The 16,268-nt window shown below is 43.4% G+C and overlaps 3 protein-coding genes across 4 annotated transcripts; 2 read left to right on the forward strand and 1 right to left on the reverse strand.

The window, feature by feature from the left end:
• Positions 1-803: 803 nt before the first annotated feature.
• fam167b (family with sequence similarity 167 member B) lies at positions 804-3,209 on the reverse strand. The gene is made up of 2 exons (XM_070979407.1): positions 2,873-3,209; positions 804-2,443 (listed from the first exon to the last, which is right to left on the reverse strand). The coding sequence occupies exons 1-2, from the start codon at positions 3,155-3,157 to the stop codon at positions 2,180-2,182; spliced, it is 549 nt and encodes a 182-aa protein (XP_070835508.1). The 5' UTR covers positions 3,158-3,209; the 3' UTR covers positions 804-2,179.
• A 1,312-nt stretch (positions 3,210-4,521) lies between these two features.
• LOC139342456 (myotubularin-related protein 9) lies at positions 4,522-10,055 on the forward strand. 2 transcript variants are annotated; one of them, XM_070979555.1, is made up of 11 exons: positions 4,522-4,764; positions 5,103-5,159; positions 5,932-6,040; positions 6,244-6,369; positions 7,152-7,325; positions 7,410-7,627; positions 7,745-7,906; positions 8,103-8,244; positions 9,119-9,339; positions 9,459-9,610; positions 9,920-10,055. In XM_070979555.1, exons 1-11 carry the CDS (start codon positions 4,580-4,582, stop codon positions 10,018-10,020), a joined length of 1,647 nt encoding a protein of 548 aa, XP_070835656.1. In that variant the 5' UTR covers positions 4,522-4,579; the 3' UTR covers positions 10,021-10,055. The 2 variants fall into 2 exon arrangements, with proteins under 2 accessions (XP_070835656.1, XP_070835657.1); XM_070979556.1 differs by lacking the exon at positions 5,103-5,159.
• Positions 10,056-10,497: 442 nt separating this feature from the next.
• On the forward strand, positions 10,498-16,119 carry tdh2 (L-threonine dehydrogenase 2). The gene is made up of 9 exons (XM_070979403.1): positions 10,498-10,798; positions 10,975-11,181; positions 11,810-11,852; positions 11,936-12,006; positions 12,132-12,281; positions 12,369-12,541; positions 12,631-12,721; positions 12,816-13,085; positions 15,154-16,119. The coding sequence occupies exons 2-9, from the start codon at positions 10,989-10,991 to the stop codon at positions 15,297-15,299; spliced, it is 1,137 nt and encodes a 378-aa protein (XP_070835504.1). The 5' UTR covers positions 10,498-10,798; positions 10,975-10,988; the 3' UTR covers positions 15,300-16,119.
• The last annotated feature ends 149 nt before the right edge of the window (positions 16,120-16,268 follow it).

The following is a 16,268-nucleotide window of genomic DNA, read 5'->3' on the forward strand; positions in this document are numbered from 1 at the left end:
CAATCGAACAGAGATATATGCAGAAAGTTTTCCAACCCTCCTCCCCACCGCTTCATGCTGCAGGTGCTGGCCTCTTTCGAGCGCCGCTTCTGTTTCGCTGCTGATGCTTACTCATGTACACTTAAACACAGTCTTCAACCGGTTGAAATAGCACGCATTTTGAAGTGACTTCCAAAACAAACTATATCCTTTATTTACACTCTAACATCACTTTCTGCTCATACGGTGACATGTGGGATGAAATGGGGAAGAGGTCATGGGAAACTCTCCGCGGGGCAGAGCTGAGTGGTCTGAGAAACACGAGTCTGCAGCACTTTATTGTAAAAGCATGTACCGAAGAATAAGGCCTCGAGGTACAATACCTCAGCTTCTGTGCAGTTTCCATATGATCTTCATTTCCACTGTTGAGGGCGCACATGAGGTCATCCATGTCCTGAAGTATGCCACGTTATGTATATTTCAGCAGTTCTACTTGTGCTCTCATTTCACACAGTGACCGCACTCTGCCAAGGCATATTTGGTTACTGGTTCAACTAATTATGTCCAACAATGTCTGTTTTTCTGCACATCCCTCGAGGGCCCCATTCATATGTTTGGATATTGAAACAGGTCATGAATGTCTCGCGGAAAGAAAGAAGAGACCATTATGCAGGATGGCTTTAAGACCAAGGTTGGAGTTGATGGAGCATGTGGTGACATTTAGCCTAAATAAGAATGATAGTAAATTGTGCATAAACAGATATATTATACATACCAATTCTGTAAATGTCAATAAAGTAGAATAATCATTCAGATGTGACATACAGTAGATATGGTAAGGTGTATTTAATATTGTGTTGTACATGCTGCAGAAAATTGTAGGTTACATTTAAGGCATTTTGCTTTTGTCATGTAGATACATTCATATTACAGTAACATGATTTAACAATCTGCATAGAATGACAGTCATAATATTTTTTTTCATTTAACACAGTTACAACCAATGTCAAATATCAATCCACAAAAATATTTTATTCATCCTACTTGCTGGTACTAATAATATTAGGCTATATAATAAAGCTCTTAATTTGCTGTAAATTACCCACTGAGCTACAAAATACACTTGGTCACTGTCCAGCCATATATAGTTTCAAATCTGTGCTCTGCAGTATCTGGATACGGTAATGGAAAAACACAATGCTTGAGGCATAGCCTCCTGGGTCCTGTCACTGCAGCGCTGAAGCTGCGGAGATATTTTTGGTTTGTGAAGAAGAGGTGTAAAAAATGCTGGAGTGTGACCTCCTGCTTCCTTTGAGGATACTGGTGGGGCCATTAACCTGATGAAGGCTTGAACCGACATGCCACGTGTATTCATTTCAGTCAACTCCACAAAACACTACCGATAGCGTAAAGCAGTGGTTCAAGCATGTAACCTCTTAGAATGAAGCAAGTCTACTTGCAGCCCCTCATCACAGGAAGCAACCAGTTCAATCAACCAGAGGGGGGTCTGAAGAGATAAAACTATTGAGCAATTTTCTAGATAAATGGAAAAGGCTGTATATTTTTTTTCTTTGTCTTATCCTCTTTATCGCCTCACAACCTCTCAGATTTTTCTTGTGGTCTGCCTAGGTTGGAAACCACTGATGTAAAGTAATCTGACCTGTGTACCTGTCTGAAAAGCTCTCCAAGACACCGTCTTTGTCTTCTTTTCTGAAGTGAGCTTCATATTTCTATGAAAATCTCTCAGTAAATCAGCGCTACGCTCCCTGTAACTGTGATGTACTTCTTTGGCACATGTGAAGCTTTGATTTTTACAATACCAAAGCAATGGGTATAAGACACTGAACATATAATGCCCAAATATCTACCTTTACATTTCTGTCTAGCTCTTAGTCTTCATCTGCTCTGATAAACATTGCATTGTGCAAAGAGCAGTCAATAGAAGAGCTGCACAGACTCCTTTCACCAAGAAGGTGTGTAGGTGTTACGGGTGGTGCCTCAGCAGGCCTGCTTCCTTGTGAATGTCCCACCAAGGTGCACATGAAAGGAGTCATTTTAATTTCCACCCAGGGCACCAATAACTGGCCATCACTCTATCACCAGAGCACCTCCAGAGGAGGAAACAGCCCTACTTACTGTCCAGCACAAACACAGAGGAGGCGGTGGGAACATCCTCAGTAACATGAACAAATGGGAGGTTTTAACACAGCGAGAAGCGTCTGGAGTTGATGTTCATCTTGGTGAGGCCCAGGTGTTTGAGCGGGGTGGACAGAGCGAAGGCAGCCTTCATAGGGATGTCACACAGCAGGTCTGACTCCTCGCCGCACTCCTCCAGCTCGTAGGTAGCGTCGTCCAGCATCTCCTTGTGGCGGTCGCATACCTGCTCCACCTTCAGCCGGTGGATCTCGCCCCGCAGGCGGATCAGCTGACGGGCCAGGCTGTTGTCCTGAACCTGCATCTCCCTCTGCGGAGGCAGCAGGGATGAGGGGTTGATGGGGTCAGGTGAGCAAGGGAGGTTGAAAAGAAAGCGAGCCATCAGTGAGACACCAGGAAATATGTGTTTGGATTTGTCATCTTCTTATCAAGGTGTGTAAATCACTGGTACGTGTAATATACGGGCTGCAGCCTGAGAGCGTGAGAAAGCAGACTTCATATTGTTTTACAAGCTGTTTGTTTGGGATGCATGAAGTCAGTCATGCTGACTTCTAATATAAGTCATGCAGAGCAGATCACAGACACCTGGAGACGTGAGTAATCTACCTGAGAGGTGGAGCAGGAACTGCATGTACTTCACACGTACACTGGATAGGTAACTTTGGAAATCTCAACATTTTCAGGACTAATATGAAATTTTCAGTATTAGATCTTTGGGTATAATAAAATGCTCACTCACCAGCTCTTTTCTCAGAAACTCCAAAGCATCATCAATAGTGTCAAAGCCACAGACGTTGCGCACAACCACGTCTGAGTTCTCATTTCTCTGAGTTGGGGCCATGGAACCGACTTGTACACTTGGACCGTGCGCTGATCTCTCCGTCCACGCTCGGCTCTGTACCCGCTCCTGCCACTCCAGATAGGATGGTCTGCGAGTCTGTAACTTCAGCTTTTCTGTCAGTGCTTTCACGCTGTCAAGATCCTCCGTGTCGGAGGACTCATCTCCGAACTCTTTAAAATCCATCTGCGCAGTGATGAATGTGGTCTTGAGGAATTCGCTTTCTGGACTGGCGGCAATTGGCGAGAGCGCAACAGGTCCTCACCTCCTTTATATGGAGATAAGACGCAGTGACCGCCCATCCCACAGTGGGCACAGAGGCTGGAGTTATTTGCATGTGAGGAAGCCAGACATCCAGCGGAGCCCAGGCGTCGCTCAGACGTATTTTGATTGAAAATACAAAATAAAATGAGATCATCCAGAATTTTAACGTGCAAACATTTTGGGAATCAAGCGTTATTACATAGATTACTACTTGTAACTATTTAATTACATAAAATAAACCACAACTTTAATGTATTTGCACCTTACATTTGTATGACTTTACACTTTTACTTCAGCTGTGGTGGAAGAAATCTTCAGATTCTGTAAAAGTGACATTACAACAGTGTGGAAATATTCCATTTCAAATCCTTCAATCAAAATCTACTGTCATGTATTTTGAATGTAAAATCTGCACTTAACAAAGCAACTACAGCTGTCAAATAACTGTAGTGGAGTAAAAAGTAGCACAGATAGTATAAAATAGTATTAAAAAAACAACAACACACAATTACCACAAAATCTAAATTCTACTCGAGCACATTAGTAAATGCTGCACTGCTCTACATTTAAAAGGGAAATATTGAACTTTCTCCAAGGGGTAAACTAAATATTACATCCAAAACTGACCATCTTACAAAACCGGATGCATAAAATAAACCACGAACAGCATAAAAATTGCTGCATTTTTTTTATGCTCCTATGTTGTTATCCTATTTTATAAAGCTCTATTTCGACAAGCTACAACATTAAAATGCAGCATGTACTCCTGCGCATTAGCACAATAATATAGCCTACATATAATAATATTCTGAAAAGGGGCATTGTGCATATGAGTAGCCTACTTTTAATACTCAAACTACAGAGCCTTTACTGAATGGAGTCTTTATATATCGCGGTATTACTTCACTTCTTAACTGCGCTCATCCAAATAAACAATAGACTGTGCTGCCATCTAGTGGTCATTTATTATAAATCAAGCACATCACTGCTGCTTCCTTCTTGTCTCCCCATAACATGCAAGAACTTTTAGCAGCAATATGTGACACATCGCAGCCTCGTTGCAGGAAAAGCGTACTTCCGCATTCTGCACAGCAGCCTCGCGCTCAGCCACCTGTGTGTGACAAGGTGTTGCTGCACGAGCGAAAGAAAGAAAAAAAAACAGACTATTTATAGTTGCACTATCGTCAAACAAACAGAGCGCTCATTCTGTGTTAGCCAATCAAGTGAGTGAGCGGAGGAGGGAGTTGGCTGTTTCGTTTTCTTAGGAGAGAGGAGAGGAAGTGATTTGAAGTGGTCAGCAGAAGTTGAGCAGCGCATGGTTTTTGGCTTCGTGACGGGGAACTGATGGAGTTTTCTGAGCACATCAAGACCGCCAACGTGGAGGATGTTGTGCTCCGACAGCCGCTACACCCGCCGAGCAGAGGCACCCTGTGCATCACCGGCCACCACCTGCTCTTCTCGGACAGGGAGGAGGGCGGCTCTGGGCAGGTCTTGCTGCTCCTCAGGAACGTCGATGCCATTGAGAAAAGGTGAGAAGGAGGGCTGACAAGTGGCAGGTCATCACTGCAGCTCCATAACCATCAGAGCATGAACGTAGTCAACAATAGATTACACTTGCTTCCATTTGTTTCCAAACATGTTAAACACTTGATTAAACAGAATTCATTGTGATTGCTGCACTGCTTAATAAGGGGTTTATGATTTATTTGATCTTATTTTAGATTATTCTAACTACAGACATGTAAAACAAGTAACCACACTAATCAACATAACTAATCAGCATCCAGAGCTCTCTGTACTGTACCAGTGACTGCTCCAATATCTAATGCATGTCTAATTCCATTATTCCTCTAATCTTTTGAACCAGTGTGGAAAACCTTTTGGCCTATTCAGGCTTCTTCTCTAACGCAGCCCGCAGTGAAAGGTTGGACATCGTTTGTGTAGCCATGTGTCTGCTGTGTGCTGCTCGTCTTGCCCACAGTGCTGAAATAGGAAATTTGCAACACTGATTTCTCATCACCTTACACACACACACACACACACACACACACACACACACACACACACACACACTTGTACTTCTATCCTTTTAAGGACCCTCGTGGACATAACGCATTCCTTAGCCCCTTACCCGAACATTAACAATTAATTAGCTAACCTTGACCCTAACCTACGCCTAAATCTAACCTAACCCGTAAAACCAAGTCTGAACTTTAAAACAGGCTGTCTGAGTAGTGATGTCTGGTCAAAATGTCCTTTCTTTCCAAAGATGTCTCCACTGTTTTTTAAAAGTTCCTCCGTCCTCAAGATGTAGCAAATACAAGTACACACACATACAAACAAACAATGCTTGCTAACAGCTTTTTCTTAGCCTCACGAAAGCATTGAACGCAAAAGCAAAGTGGTTGCATACACGCGCACACGCGCACGCGCACGCACGCACACACACACACACACACACACACACACACACACACACACACACACACACAGCCCAGCTGACTGTGTTCGCCTTCCTTTCCTGTCGCAAGTTAAGCTTTCTGCACTGCTAGAGTCAAACCATGGAGGGTTGGGGGGGTTGAGTGGGCACAGTGGTATTGTTTCTATTGTTTTGCATCAGAATCATGTTGGCGTGTGTGTGTGTGTGTGTGTGTGTGTGTGTGTGTGTGTGTGTGTGTGTGTGTGTGTGTGTGTAGGATATCTGGATCGTCAGGGACAATTACCATTAAGTGTAAAGATCTGCGTGTCCTCCAGCTTGACATCCCGGGCATGGAGCAGTGTCTCAACATTGCGCACTCTATTGAGGTAGAATAAATAATCTAATAATCCTGCTAAACCCTGAAACATGTCACACACTGATAAGGAAACCAGCATTTTTGTTTCAGTGTTTCATGAACTTACATCCTTTGCTTGAACACAGCATTTCTCACTATTCCCTCCTTGCCCACATCTGTGCTTTATATTTAATAACAATCATGACACACAACAGTCTCTTTGTCTTTCTCCAGACCCTGTCCTGTCTGGACAATGTGTCGTGGATGTATCCTTTCTTTTACAGACCCTCTGATCGCAGCTTGCCGGACCAGTGGGGCCTGTCATTCCCTGAAAAGCACTACAGTCAAATGAAGGAGCTTGTAAGCAACATATAAAAAAACTCTTCCAGTATAGGCTTGTCTCTGCTCTACAGGAATGCAAGTCCACATGTGTAAAACATACACACTCACACACACACACACACACACACACACACACACACACACACACACACACACACACACACACACACACACACACACACACACACACACACACACACTCAACACAGGCAACTTGATGTGATCCAAAATCCACATGACAGGAAAATGCCTGGGAAACTGAATGTCGGGGTCAAGAGTCAGGATATCCCTGTTGCTTAGCTTTCATTTGTTTTTCCTTAACTCCAGAATGTGCTGCACACAGCTTGAATTCGTGCTTAATGGACAGACACCTTGCTCTGGGAATAGCGTGTTGCTATGGTGAGGGGTGGACCCTGTTGCATGTGTTTTATAGGAACAATGTTCTCAGAACATGTAGGATGTCTGTAGTATTCACCCAGCCAGCCTGGTGACTGTCCTTCATCCTGATTAAATGGTTGGCGCTTGCATATCCACACACATCCGCCATGCTGATTCCTGCCATTTCTTTCTTGGCACGCCGCGGAGTCTGGAGTGCCTGGAGTCATATTGTTAATGTGAAGTAACTCTGCAACAGTCTGAGACTCCAGACAATAACAACTTGTCATTTTTACAGTTGGATTAAACAAATATGATATCATGTGTTTATAAGGGACTTCACTCTCTTTTTTTTCATTCATTCATTTGCTAGTCACCTGTCACTGTGACCAGCCCTCATCATCCTCACTCTCCTCTGTTTGCAGCATGATAGGTGGAGGCTGAGCACAGTGAACAGAGACTACTCAGTGTGTCCCTCTTATCCTCCAGCTGTCATTGTCCCCAAGAACGCAGATGATGACATGCTTAAGAAGGTGGCCAAATTCAGACAGGGGGGACGCTTCCCTGTCCTGTGCTACTACCACAGGAAGAATGGCATGGTGAGGTGCTCCTATGTATCTCCACTGCTGACCTGCACTTCACACATGCAGCTATACAACTCTAATCAGACTAAAACTTTTCAGGTAATCATGCGCAGCAGTCAGCCGCTGACGGGAGCCAATAGGAAGCGCTGCAGGGAAGATGAGCACCTCCTTCAGGCTGTGATTGACGGCTCAGATAAAGGTTACATTATTGACACGCGCTCCAGTCAGCAGGCGCAGCAGGCCCGGATGACGGGCGGAGGGTTTGAGTCCAAATCGCCTTATAGCCACTGGAAGAGACTGCACAGACAGATGGAAAGGTGTGTGTGTGCATGCAGAGTGTTCAGTGGGAGTGGATGCTGTTCATCATTTTATGATCCTGATCTGTCCCATCAAACTCACCTCCTCCACCTTATTTTCTTCGTTTTTATGTACAGGGGTAAAGCATTGCAGGAGAGCCTAATTAAACTGGTGGAGGCCTGTGGAGACTCATCCCATAATATGGACCGCTGGCTCAGTAAGCTTGAGAATTCAAAGTGGCTGTCTCACGTCCAGACTGCCATGTCAACTGCTGGTTTGCTGGCAGAGTGTGTGGAGAGGTAGGAACTACACCCATGGTAGGTGTCCGTGGTGGGATTACAGATGATGTGCATTTATGTCTTGTTTGTGTAAATGCAAATTGTACACAAGTAACCCATTCATGTAAGGCCTGTCAGCAGCTTCTGTAATTGCTTTGCTTAGAAATAAATACTTGCAGAGGAGCAGGACTGTAGTGTATATACTGTTTTTGTCCAGGGACGGTCATTCAGTTCTGGTTCACGGCTCTGAAGGGACAGACTGCACTTTGCTCATCAGCACTCTGGCTCAGCTCATCATGGACCCGTGCTGCCGGACAATGGAGGGCTTCCTGGCTCTGCTGGAGAGGGAGTGGGTACAGGTGAGAGCGTGCGTGAAAAACTGACTTCTCTTCACCTTCTGCCCCGGTGATGCACAGGGTGACTGATTTTTCAGATAACTTTGTAATTCACAAGCACTCACTGTTTGAAGGTCTTTTAAGGCGAACTTATGTCATTGTTTGTACACACAAGAACCATATATATTCAGTCTCACAGACCAATCATCCATCCATCCATTTTCTATACCCGACTATCCCTTTTCAGGGTTGGGGGGGGGCTGGAGCCTATCCCAGCTGTCAACGGGCGAGAGGCGGGGTACACCCTGGACCGGTCGCCAGTCGATTGCAGGGCAACATATATAGACATATAAACATTCACGCTCACACTCACACCTAAGGGCAATTTTACCAAGTCACCAGTTAACCTAATGAGCATGTTTTTGGTCTGTGGGAGGAAGCCGGAGTGCCCGGAGGGAACCCACACATGCACGGGAAGAACATGCAAACTTCACACAGAAAGGCCCTGCCCAACCCGGGGATCGAACCGGCGTTCTTGCTTCTTACTGAGACACGCGCTGCCCCACCGTGCCGCCCCACAGACCAATCAAATAACCCAAAATTAACAGTAACACTCATATCAAAAACAGAAGATAAATCATGGAGGGAAGTGGTTGTCTAAAACTAGTACATTGACAAAAAAAAGTATACATTAATCAATAAAGTAAGTGATGAGTAATGTTTGAGCTGTGCTCCACAATGAGCCCCCTTTAAAAGAAGTAACCTAGCTAAAGAGGACAAGGCTGTATCCAGGATGTAAATGAGACATCCACAGGTGACATGGTTGAAATAAGATATGACTCAGGGTGTTCCTGCGTGTTGCATGGGTGTTTATATGAGTAAGTGTTCTTCTCTCCAGGCGGGACACCCATTCCAGCAGCGTTGTGCTCACTCAGCCTACTCCCATGCCCGCCTCCAGCAGGAGTCCCCTGTATTCCTGCTGCTGCTGGACTGTGTGTGGCAGCTGTGGCGTCAGTTCCCCCTGGCACTGGGCTTCTCGGAGGCGCTGCTGCTGAGGCTGGCGACAGAGGCCTACGCGTCCGACTATGGCACCTTCCTGTGCAACAACCATCAGGAGAGGTCAGTCGTACCTCTCAGAGTGACTGGGCATTGGGAATCGATGGGTGTCACGATACCTGATGGTTGCGTTCTTTCAATCTAACCTTACTGCACCTTCCCACCTCACTCTTCCCTCTCAGGTGTGCTCTAGCAGTGATGGAGAACACTCACTGTTTGTTCCAGGCCCTGTTGATGCCCAGGGAGAGAGATTACTACTCTAACCCCCTGTATGAGCCCACTGAGCTAGCAATCTGGCCCTCAGTACACCCTCAATCCCTGCAGCTTTGGAAGGGTAAGCTTTGTATGCCACATGTATTCAAACTTGATGTCATGTTTTTGTCATGTAGTTACTATCAACAGTGTAATGCTGTAATGACAATGGAATACTTTCATTTGTAAGTGTTGGGCTGCAGCAGAAAGTTGACGATTGTCATACCATGTACATTTGCTTATCTGCGATATTGAATTCTGCTGTATCACTGTTATTAAAAACAGATTTCAAGTTTATATCAAGTTTCATATCTAGCAGGACATAATAATTTTTTTGTGAAAATGGATTTTACTGTGTTGGTGCTGACTCAAACCCATGTCTGATCCTAAGGCTTTTTTCTGAGGTGGACCCAACAGGCTCGTCACCTTGAAGAGGCTCAGGAGGAAATAAGGAACATGGTCATTGAGTTGGGGAAGCTGGCACTCAGCTGATGGCCGTTCAGTATGTGAACAAGCGAGATGCTCGGACTCACCATGTAGAGCATGTTTTAATGAAGAATGTTACCCATGTGCAATGTCTTTTGACACTGGAATTACTCTGACTGAAGTCTTAACTGTTGTGTTTCAATGTACAGTGTTTTTTATTGTCATAAACAGTGTATTGTGAAAAGACCTTATTGTTGACTGGCTTATTGTTATTGGCCACTGTAGTTTCACACCATGTTTTATCTGCTTTAACTGCTTAAGGAGTGATATATTTTCTCCATGTTGGGCATAGTTTCAGTGGGGTAATTATTTTCTGACATATATTCTCTCATACATATTATCAATAGAGGAAGACTGTGTAACTGACACACCTCCCAGTCCTGTTAAGCTCAGCTAAACACTCTTCACAATGCAAATCCCTGTGCACAGCAAGTCAGCATGTTTGCACACACGGAGCTTTGCAAGCTGGAGACTGTAGTCCTGTTCAGTCAAGAGCCACGAGCCCTGGTGATTATACAAAGTGGAGAAGAACCACATAGCCCAGCATGACTTTCTACAAATGCATATTTATCCAGCGGTTACTGGGTGAACTGAAACGGTGACCAGTCGGATGGTAATCTTTTAATTCTAAAACTTAAATGCCTCGAAAACTGTCTTTCCAGACCTTATTTCATCATTTTGTTTAGAGGAATAGCTTTGGGACTTTTTTTTTTTGTATAGTTGCATCAGCTGGTTTTGGACCAAGAATCATCTGTCTGGGATTTCTGATTTTGTCAGCACACAGGTAATAAATAGTGTCCATGTCTTTTTTCAGTTCACTTCGTGCATGTGTGTGATGTTAGGATGAGCTGTTGTAATATTATCTATCACAGCCTGTGTGTGCCCCAATGATCATGACCGAGATATAGACGTTCTGTGTGATCAATATTATCTGGTTAAGCTCAATTCAACTTTTCTAAGGACTGCTACTGGACATGCAACCGGGTGTGCGGGTGTGTGTGCCCAGTGCGGCTGTGCTGGGCCTGTTTTGCCAAGGCTGTCTCAGCAGGGCGCGGAGTTTGCACGCTCGCTGCTTCAGCTGTTTGCCCAGGCAGATGAGCAGGTGGAACAGCCAGGAGACCTGCAACGCCCCACCTCCTAAGGAAAATCCCCGTGTCCTCATCACGGGTAATACACATTTTCTTCTGTCATGAAGTCATAATAGCTACTACTTCCTGACATGTATTCATTCAGGGAAAGATGGACTTTTCCACAGCTACCCAAACACTGAGCCTGTGAAGCTGCCATTGTTTTCTACCACTTTCACTGTGCAGGCACTGTTTTGTACTGATGACCACAGAGAAGTTACAATAGGATTTGAGTGCTATGCTGAAGGGAACCTTTTAAGGGAGCTTAGAACATTAATCAGATCACAATCGTATGTTTTAATAAAATAAAACGCTAGAGTGTCTTTAGGAAGGATTCATTTTGTGGCATCAATGGCATGAGTGGAATACTACAGACACGTGCTGTCATTTTTTTTCTTTTCGAGTTGTTTTCACTGCACCAGCAGTAGGACCCCATTTTGACTCATCACAATAGGGTGCGGACAGACAGTGCTGGTGGCATAAAAGAGCCAATGAGTGACTGTGGGGAGAATAATACCCTGTTATCACTTTTTGTCCCAGGATAAAGCTTTGAAACTAACAAAAAGATGAAGGACGGTGCACTAAAAACATTGGTTTCATAGCAAACTCCAATCATTGTTGTGTTTTCTCTGGACAGATCAAATATTGAACTTTGTCTCTATATGCAGGTGGGCTTGGGCAGTTAGGTGTGGGACTCGCACAGATACTGAGGTGAGATGTGTAGAATCTCCTGAAACATTAATTAATCACAGTGTTTGAAATTTGAACGTCATCAGATCTATGTTGATGTCTAGGAAACAGTATGGAACAGAGAATGTAATCCTGTCAGACATTAAGAAGCCTCCACCTCATGTTTTCAGCAGTGGTGAGTTTTTCCCACTTTTGCTCACATGATTTACATTTTTATCCGGTATACATTAAACAGAATGCACAGCTTATTACCCTGCTGCTTAAATCTTTAGTTTTATTTGAATTGACCTTTCCCTTCAGGCCCATTTGTTTACGCTGATGTGTTGGACTACAGACTTCTCCGAGAACTGATTGTAAATAATCGCATCACCTGGCTGGTCCACTACAGTGCGCTGCTTAGTGCCGTGGGCGAGGCTAACGTGGCTTTAGCGCGGAAGATCAACATCACAGGTCTGCTGAGTACACACGCCATTTACATGTGCCACCTTTTTAGGGGTTATTACATTTAAACTCCACTTTGGTGTCCTGTTCATCTAGGCCTTCATAATGTGCTGGACTTGGCCCTAGAGAACTGCCTGCGCCTCTTTGTCCCTAGCACCATCGGAGCATTCGGTCCCTCTTCTCCACGTGACCCGGCCCCTGACCTCTGTGTTCAAAGGCCTCGAACCATCTACGGCGTGTCCAAAGTGCATGGAGAGCTGATGGGAGAGGTGGGTCAGCCTTGAAATGCACACACATACACTATGCATGCACCCAGATTCCAATACATGTATTTGCATGATTTTGTCTTTTTCTTTAGTATCTCCATCACAAATATGGTCTGGACTTCCGTTGCCTACGTTACCCAGGTGTGATATCAGTCAACACAACTCCTGGAGGAGGAACAACAGGTACTGCGTCACTCGACATCTGCCTGTGCCACATAGATTCAGTACAATCAGCTTGACGTTATGGACTAAGCACCTCGGACCTCTGTCTTCACAGACTATGCAGTTCAAATCTTCCACGATGCTCTCAGCACAGGTCACCATGAGTGCTACCTGCGTCCTGATACCCGTCTTCCCATGATGCATATTTCTGACTGCCACCGGGCGACAGTAGAGTTCATGCAGGCTCCAGAGTGCCAGTTATCCCTGCGTACCTACAACATTACTGCCATGAGCTTCACTCCAGAGGAGGTGGCCCAAGAAATCCGCAAGCATCTCCCTCACCTGAAGGTCACCTACAATCCTGACTCTGTCCGCCAGACCATTGGTACGACTTAACATATTTGGTACCCATACAGTACATACAAAACTTGTGTGCGATGATACTTCTTTGTAATGTTTTCAGTCAGTTAAAAAACAAAAATTCTGATGAGACGTTGCAACATAGTTTAAATTATACACATACCACCTGTCAGCCGAAGACATGGTGTCATTCAACCCAAAGTCATATTCAAATGAGAGATTGGCCATAACGTACCCTGGCACTAACCTGGAGTGTCCAAGATGTTTTCACAGTCCAGTAATGCTAAGTCACATGTTCAGGTTGTTTATGTGGTAACAGCTGGGTGAGGGTTTTCAAATGTCCTGCATTTGTGGTGTGGCAGGAATCCTGACCCCAGTTGCTGTCTTTGGGATGACGGCAAATGCTATACCATTTGTAAAGCTGCTGGCCCAAAGGCTAATTCTCCTTCACTGGAAGTCACTGAAACCTCCTTTGTTTAAACAGTGGGTCAAGGAAGTACACTCTATTGCTCCATTAGAGAAGTGGAGATATAATTGGAATAGCTCCTGGGATATATATATATATATATATATATATATATATATATATATATATATATATATATATATATATATATATATATATATATATATATATATATATATATATATATATATATATATATATATATATATATATAAACCTGGGCCCCTTTATAGAATTTGTTGAAAGCACATGAGATAGACATGAGATACATGAGATAGCCAGTTGGATCCAGATGGGTAATGTCATACATTGTCCCTGTTCGAAACACTGCTAAACAATGTACATGTCAGGAATCATACAACCATTTTTCCTTTTTCCACTGAGGTCTTGGGGTGGGGTGGGGGGGGGGTTGGAGTTGGGGCCAGTGTTTGTTTTTGCTCTGTAAACACCACAGTCCATGCTCAATTCTAATTGGCTGCAGGGTGTCCATTAATTCCTGATGACATACACCTACTGAGAAGTTCCAGTCAAACTGTCTTTTCAGTGTTCTAAATTAATTATTAGTATCAAGCTGTATCTAAAATGAGTAACCATAGCAAGTCAAAGCAGTCAAAGCCTCTGTTAACAATTTATAGCAACACATTAACAAACTAACATCTAATTACTACAAGTAGCCTTGTTGTTAAAAATGCCAAATTATATTTACTGTTTGTCAACTGTACACCATCTCATATCTAAGGCTCATCCTATTTACTGGAGTATTGAAAAGCATCTGCATTGCATAAGAACCTTTTTGACTGGTTGAATTTTTATTAAATTTGACTTTCTCACGCATTTTTCACTGTATTCTATTACAATGGCTTGTTTACAATTGTAATTGAAAGAAAAAAATCCTTTCATAACAAAGTTGGCAACTGAATATTTTGCTGACTTGCTCAAGGAGATATACATTATATTATTTCATTCATGTCCTTGCAGATGACGTGGTAACGTGGCATTTTAAGAAAAAGCTCAATCTGTAAGGTTTTCAGATGTCATGGTCCTTTTTTGGATGGACCTGAATGCAATGTTTTACCATAGACAATGTAAAACGTGGATGTGGTCTCTGTGACATCACCCATTGTTGAAGAGCCATTGTGAAGCTCAGAGACAGGGGCTCAGAAAAAAAAGAAAAGACAAATGGGCAAAGAGAGGTGGAGTGTGGGTGGAGCTGAGGCGGGCCGAATAAAGCCTGCTTGCTGAAAGTGAGCGGCTAGCTGTCACTCAAATTGGTCACGTCCATAATTATGCCAAACTTTTACGTTTTTTTTTATTTAAAATTTTGATATTTAATGTATATGAGTAAGTTATACAGAAATATAGAGGCCAAAAGCGATTTTGTACCAGGCTGTAATGGAAGTTGGAAGTTGTGCATTTATATGAGACTCTGTGGGGATTGGCTCTCTTTTGTGGCAAGCCACAAGTGGACATTTGAGGAATTGCTTTTTTTTTTACACTTTGGCATTGTCCTCATTTTTCAGTTCTGGAGGTTTCCACTTTGTTTCCACTTGAATTTTACTGTACCGCTACTATCTGTAGCGACTGTTGCGATGGAAGTAATGTGGTGATCTTGCGTGTCACTTTGCAGCCGACAGCTGGCCCGTGAGGTTTGATGACTCCAATGCCAGGAGAGATTGGGGCTGGGCACCGGCCTTTGGGCTCGAGGAGCTGGTGTCAGACATGCTGCGCTCCATTCGAGAAAAGAGGACAAATGAGGGTTTGCCAGTCAGCTAGCAAAACCTGCTCCACAAAGACTGACCAATGCCCTACCCCTGACTTTTCTTCAGCCTGCATCTACCAACAGTACACTTCCTTTCACGTCACTTTCATAAGTGGTCAACAGCTATCCTCCGTTACTCTGGAACATTAAGGCAATAAGCTTGACTGTTTGTTAAGTAGGAATTCTCAGTCAGATCCTCTCAATACACAGTGGACAGTGAGACGTCATATGCATGCATTGAAACACGCACATTTCAGTCTTTTTCAGGGAATCATATACTGTCAAACCTTCTCTTCATCTTTGTTGTTTTTAATTGTTATCATGGTATAAGCATAGCTTTACAAATGGGTATGTTGCCACAGATGGAACTGGAAAATACTTCTTTCTTAATATTTAGAGATTACCAAATGTCACGTTGAATACATCCATGGACACAACAGTCTGTTACAATGTTTATTAAAATGCCTAATACAATATGGACCAGTTGCACATTTAAAGTAACAAATCTGTTGTACACTTTGATTTCAGGATCATCTGGGATGGCAGGCTCAGTTAACTCTGGACTGTAATGACTCATCATGTATTCTGGCTGTCTTAAATGGCAGTCTTTTATAATATAGTCTATCAAGTGAAAATCACACACTGTATACAACCCTTCTACCCTTGCTGTGGCATCAAACAGGAAGCCTTTATTTTACTTTTTTGCCAGCTGTGTGATTTGGTTAGGGTTATTAGGGAGTACCAATAACAAATGAAGCCTTATTAACTGTAGATTACTTTTGAAAACAATGTATAAAAATGCAGTGTACTTTGAATCAGACCTTGAATAATAAAAACAAAAAGCAGTGATTATTGTAAATTCTTTGTGTACTTTGTGTATTAAACATGTAGAATGTAGAGTAATTTTAGTGTTAACATCATCATGGTAAGTGGGTACAATTTTGAGGTATTTGTACTGCTTAATACTTGCACTCCCACATTTC

This window comes from Chaetodon trifascialis, chromosome 14 (assembly GCF_039877785.1).
Source record: "Chaetodon trifascialis isolate fChaTrf1 chromosome 14, fChaTrf1.hap1, whole genome shotgun sequence".
NCBI classification, from domain to species: Eukaryota; Metazoa; Chordata; class Actinopteri; order Chaetodontiformes; family Chaetodontidae; genus Chaetodon; species Chaetodon trifascialis.

Bases quoted from the DNA above. Each gene is read 5' to 3' on its own strand.
- fam167b (XM_070979407.1), bottom strand. From the start codon at position 3,157: ATGGATTTTAAAGAGTTCGGAGATGAGTCCTCCGACACGGAGGATCTT. The intron at 2,444-2,872 runs GTGAGTGAGCAT...CTGCCTCCGCAG, and splicing joins AGTTTCTGAGAAAAGAGCTG to AGGGAGATGCAGGTTCAGGA.
- LOC139342456 (XM_070979555.1), top strand. From the start codon at position 4,580: ATGGAGTTTTCTGAGCACATCAAGACCGCCAACGTGGAGGATGTTGTG. The intron at 6,041-6,243 runs GTAGAATAAATA...GTCTTTCTCCAG, and splicing joins ACATTGCGCACTCTATTGAG to ACCCTGTCCTGTCTGGACAA. The intron at 7,326-7,409 runs GTGAGGTGCTCC...AAAACTTTTCAG, and splicing joins ACCACAGGAAGAATGGCATG to GTAATCATGCGCAGCAGTCA.
- tdh2 (XM_070979403.1), top strand. From the start codon at position 10,989: ATGCAACCGGGTGTGCGGGTGTGTGTGCCCAGTGCGGCTGTGCTGGGC. The intron at 11,182-11,809 runs GTAATACACATT...CTCTATATGCAG, and splicing joins TCCCCGTGTCCTCATCACGG to GTGGGCTTGGGCAGTTAGGT. The intron at 12,282-12,368 runs GTCTGCTGAGTA...CTGTTCATCTAG, and splicing joins GCGGAAGATCAACATCACAG to GCCTTCATAATGTGCTGGAC.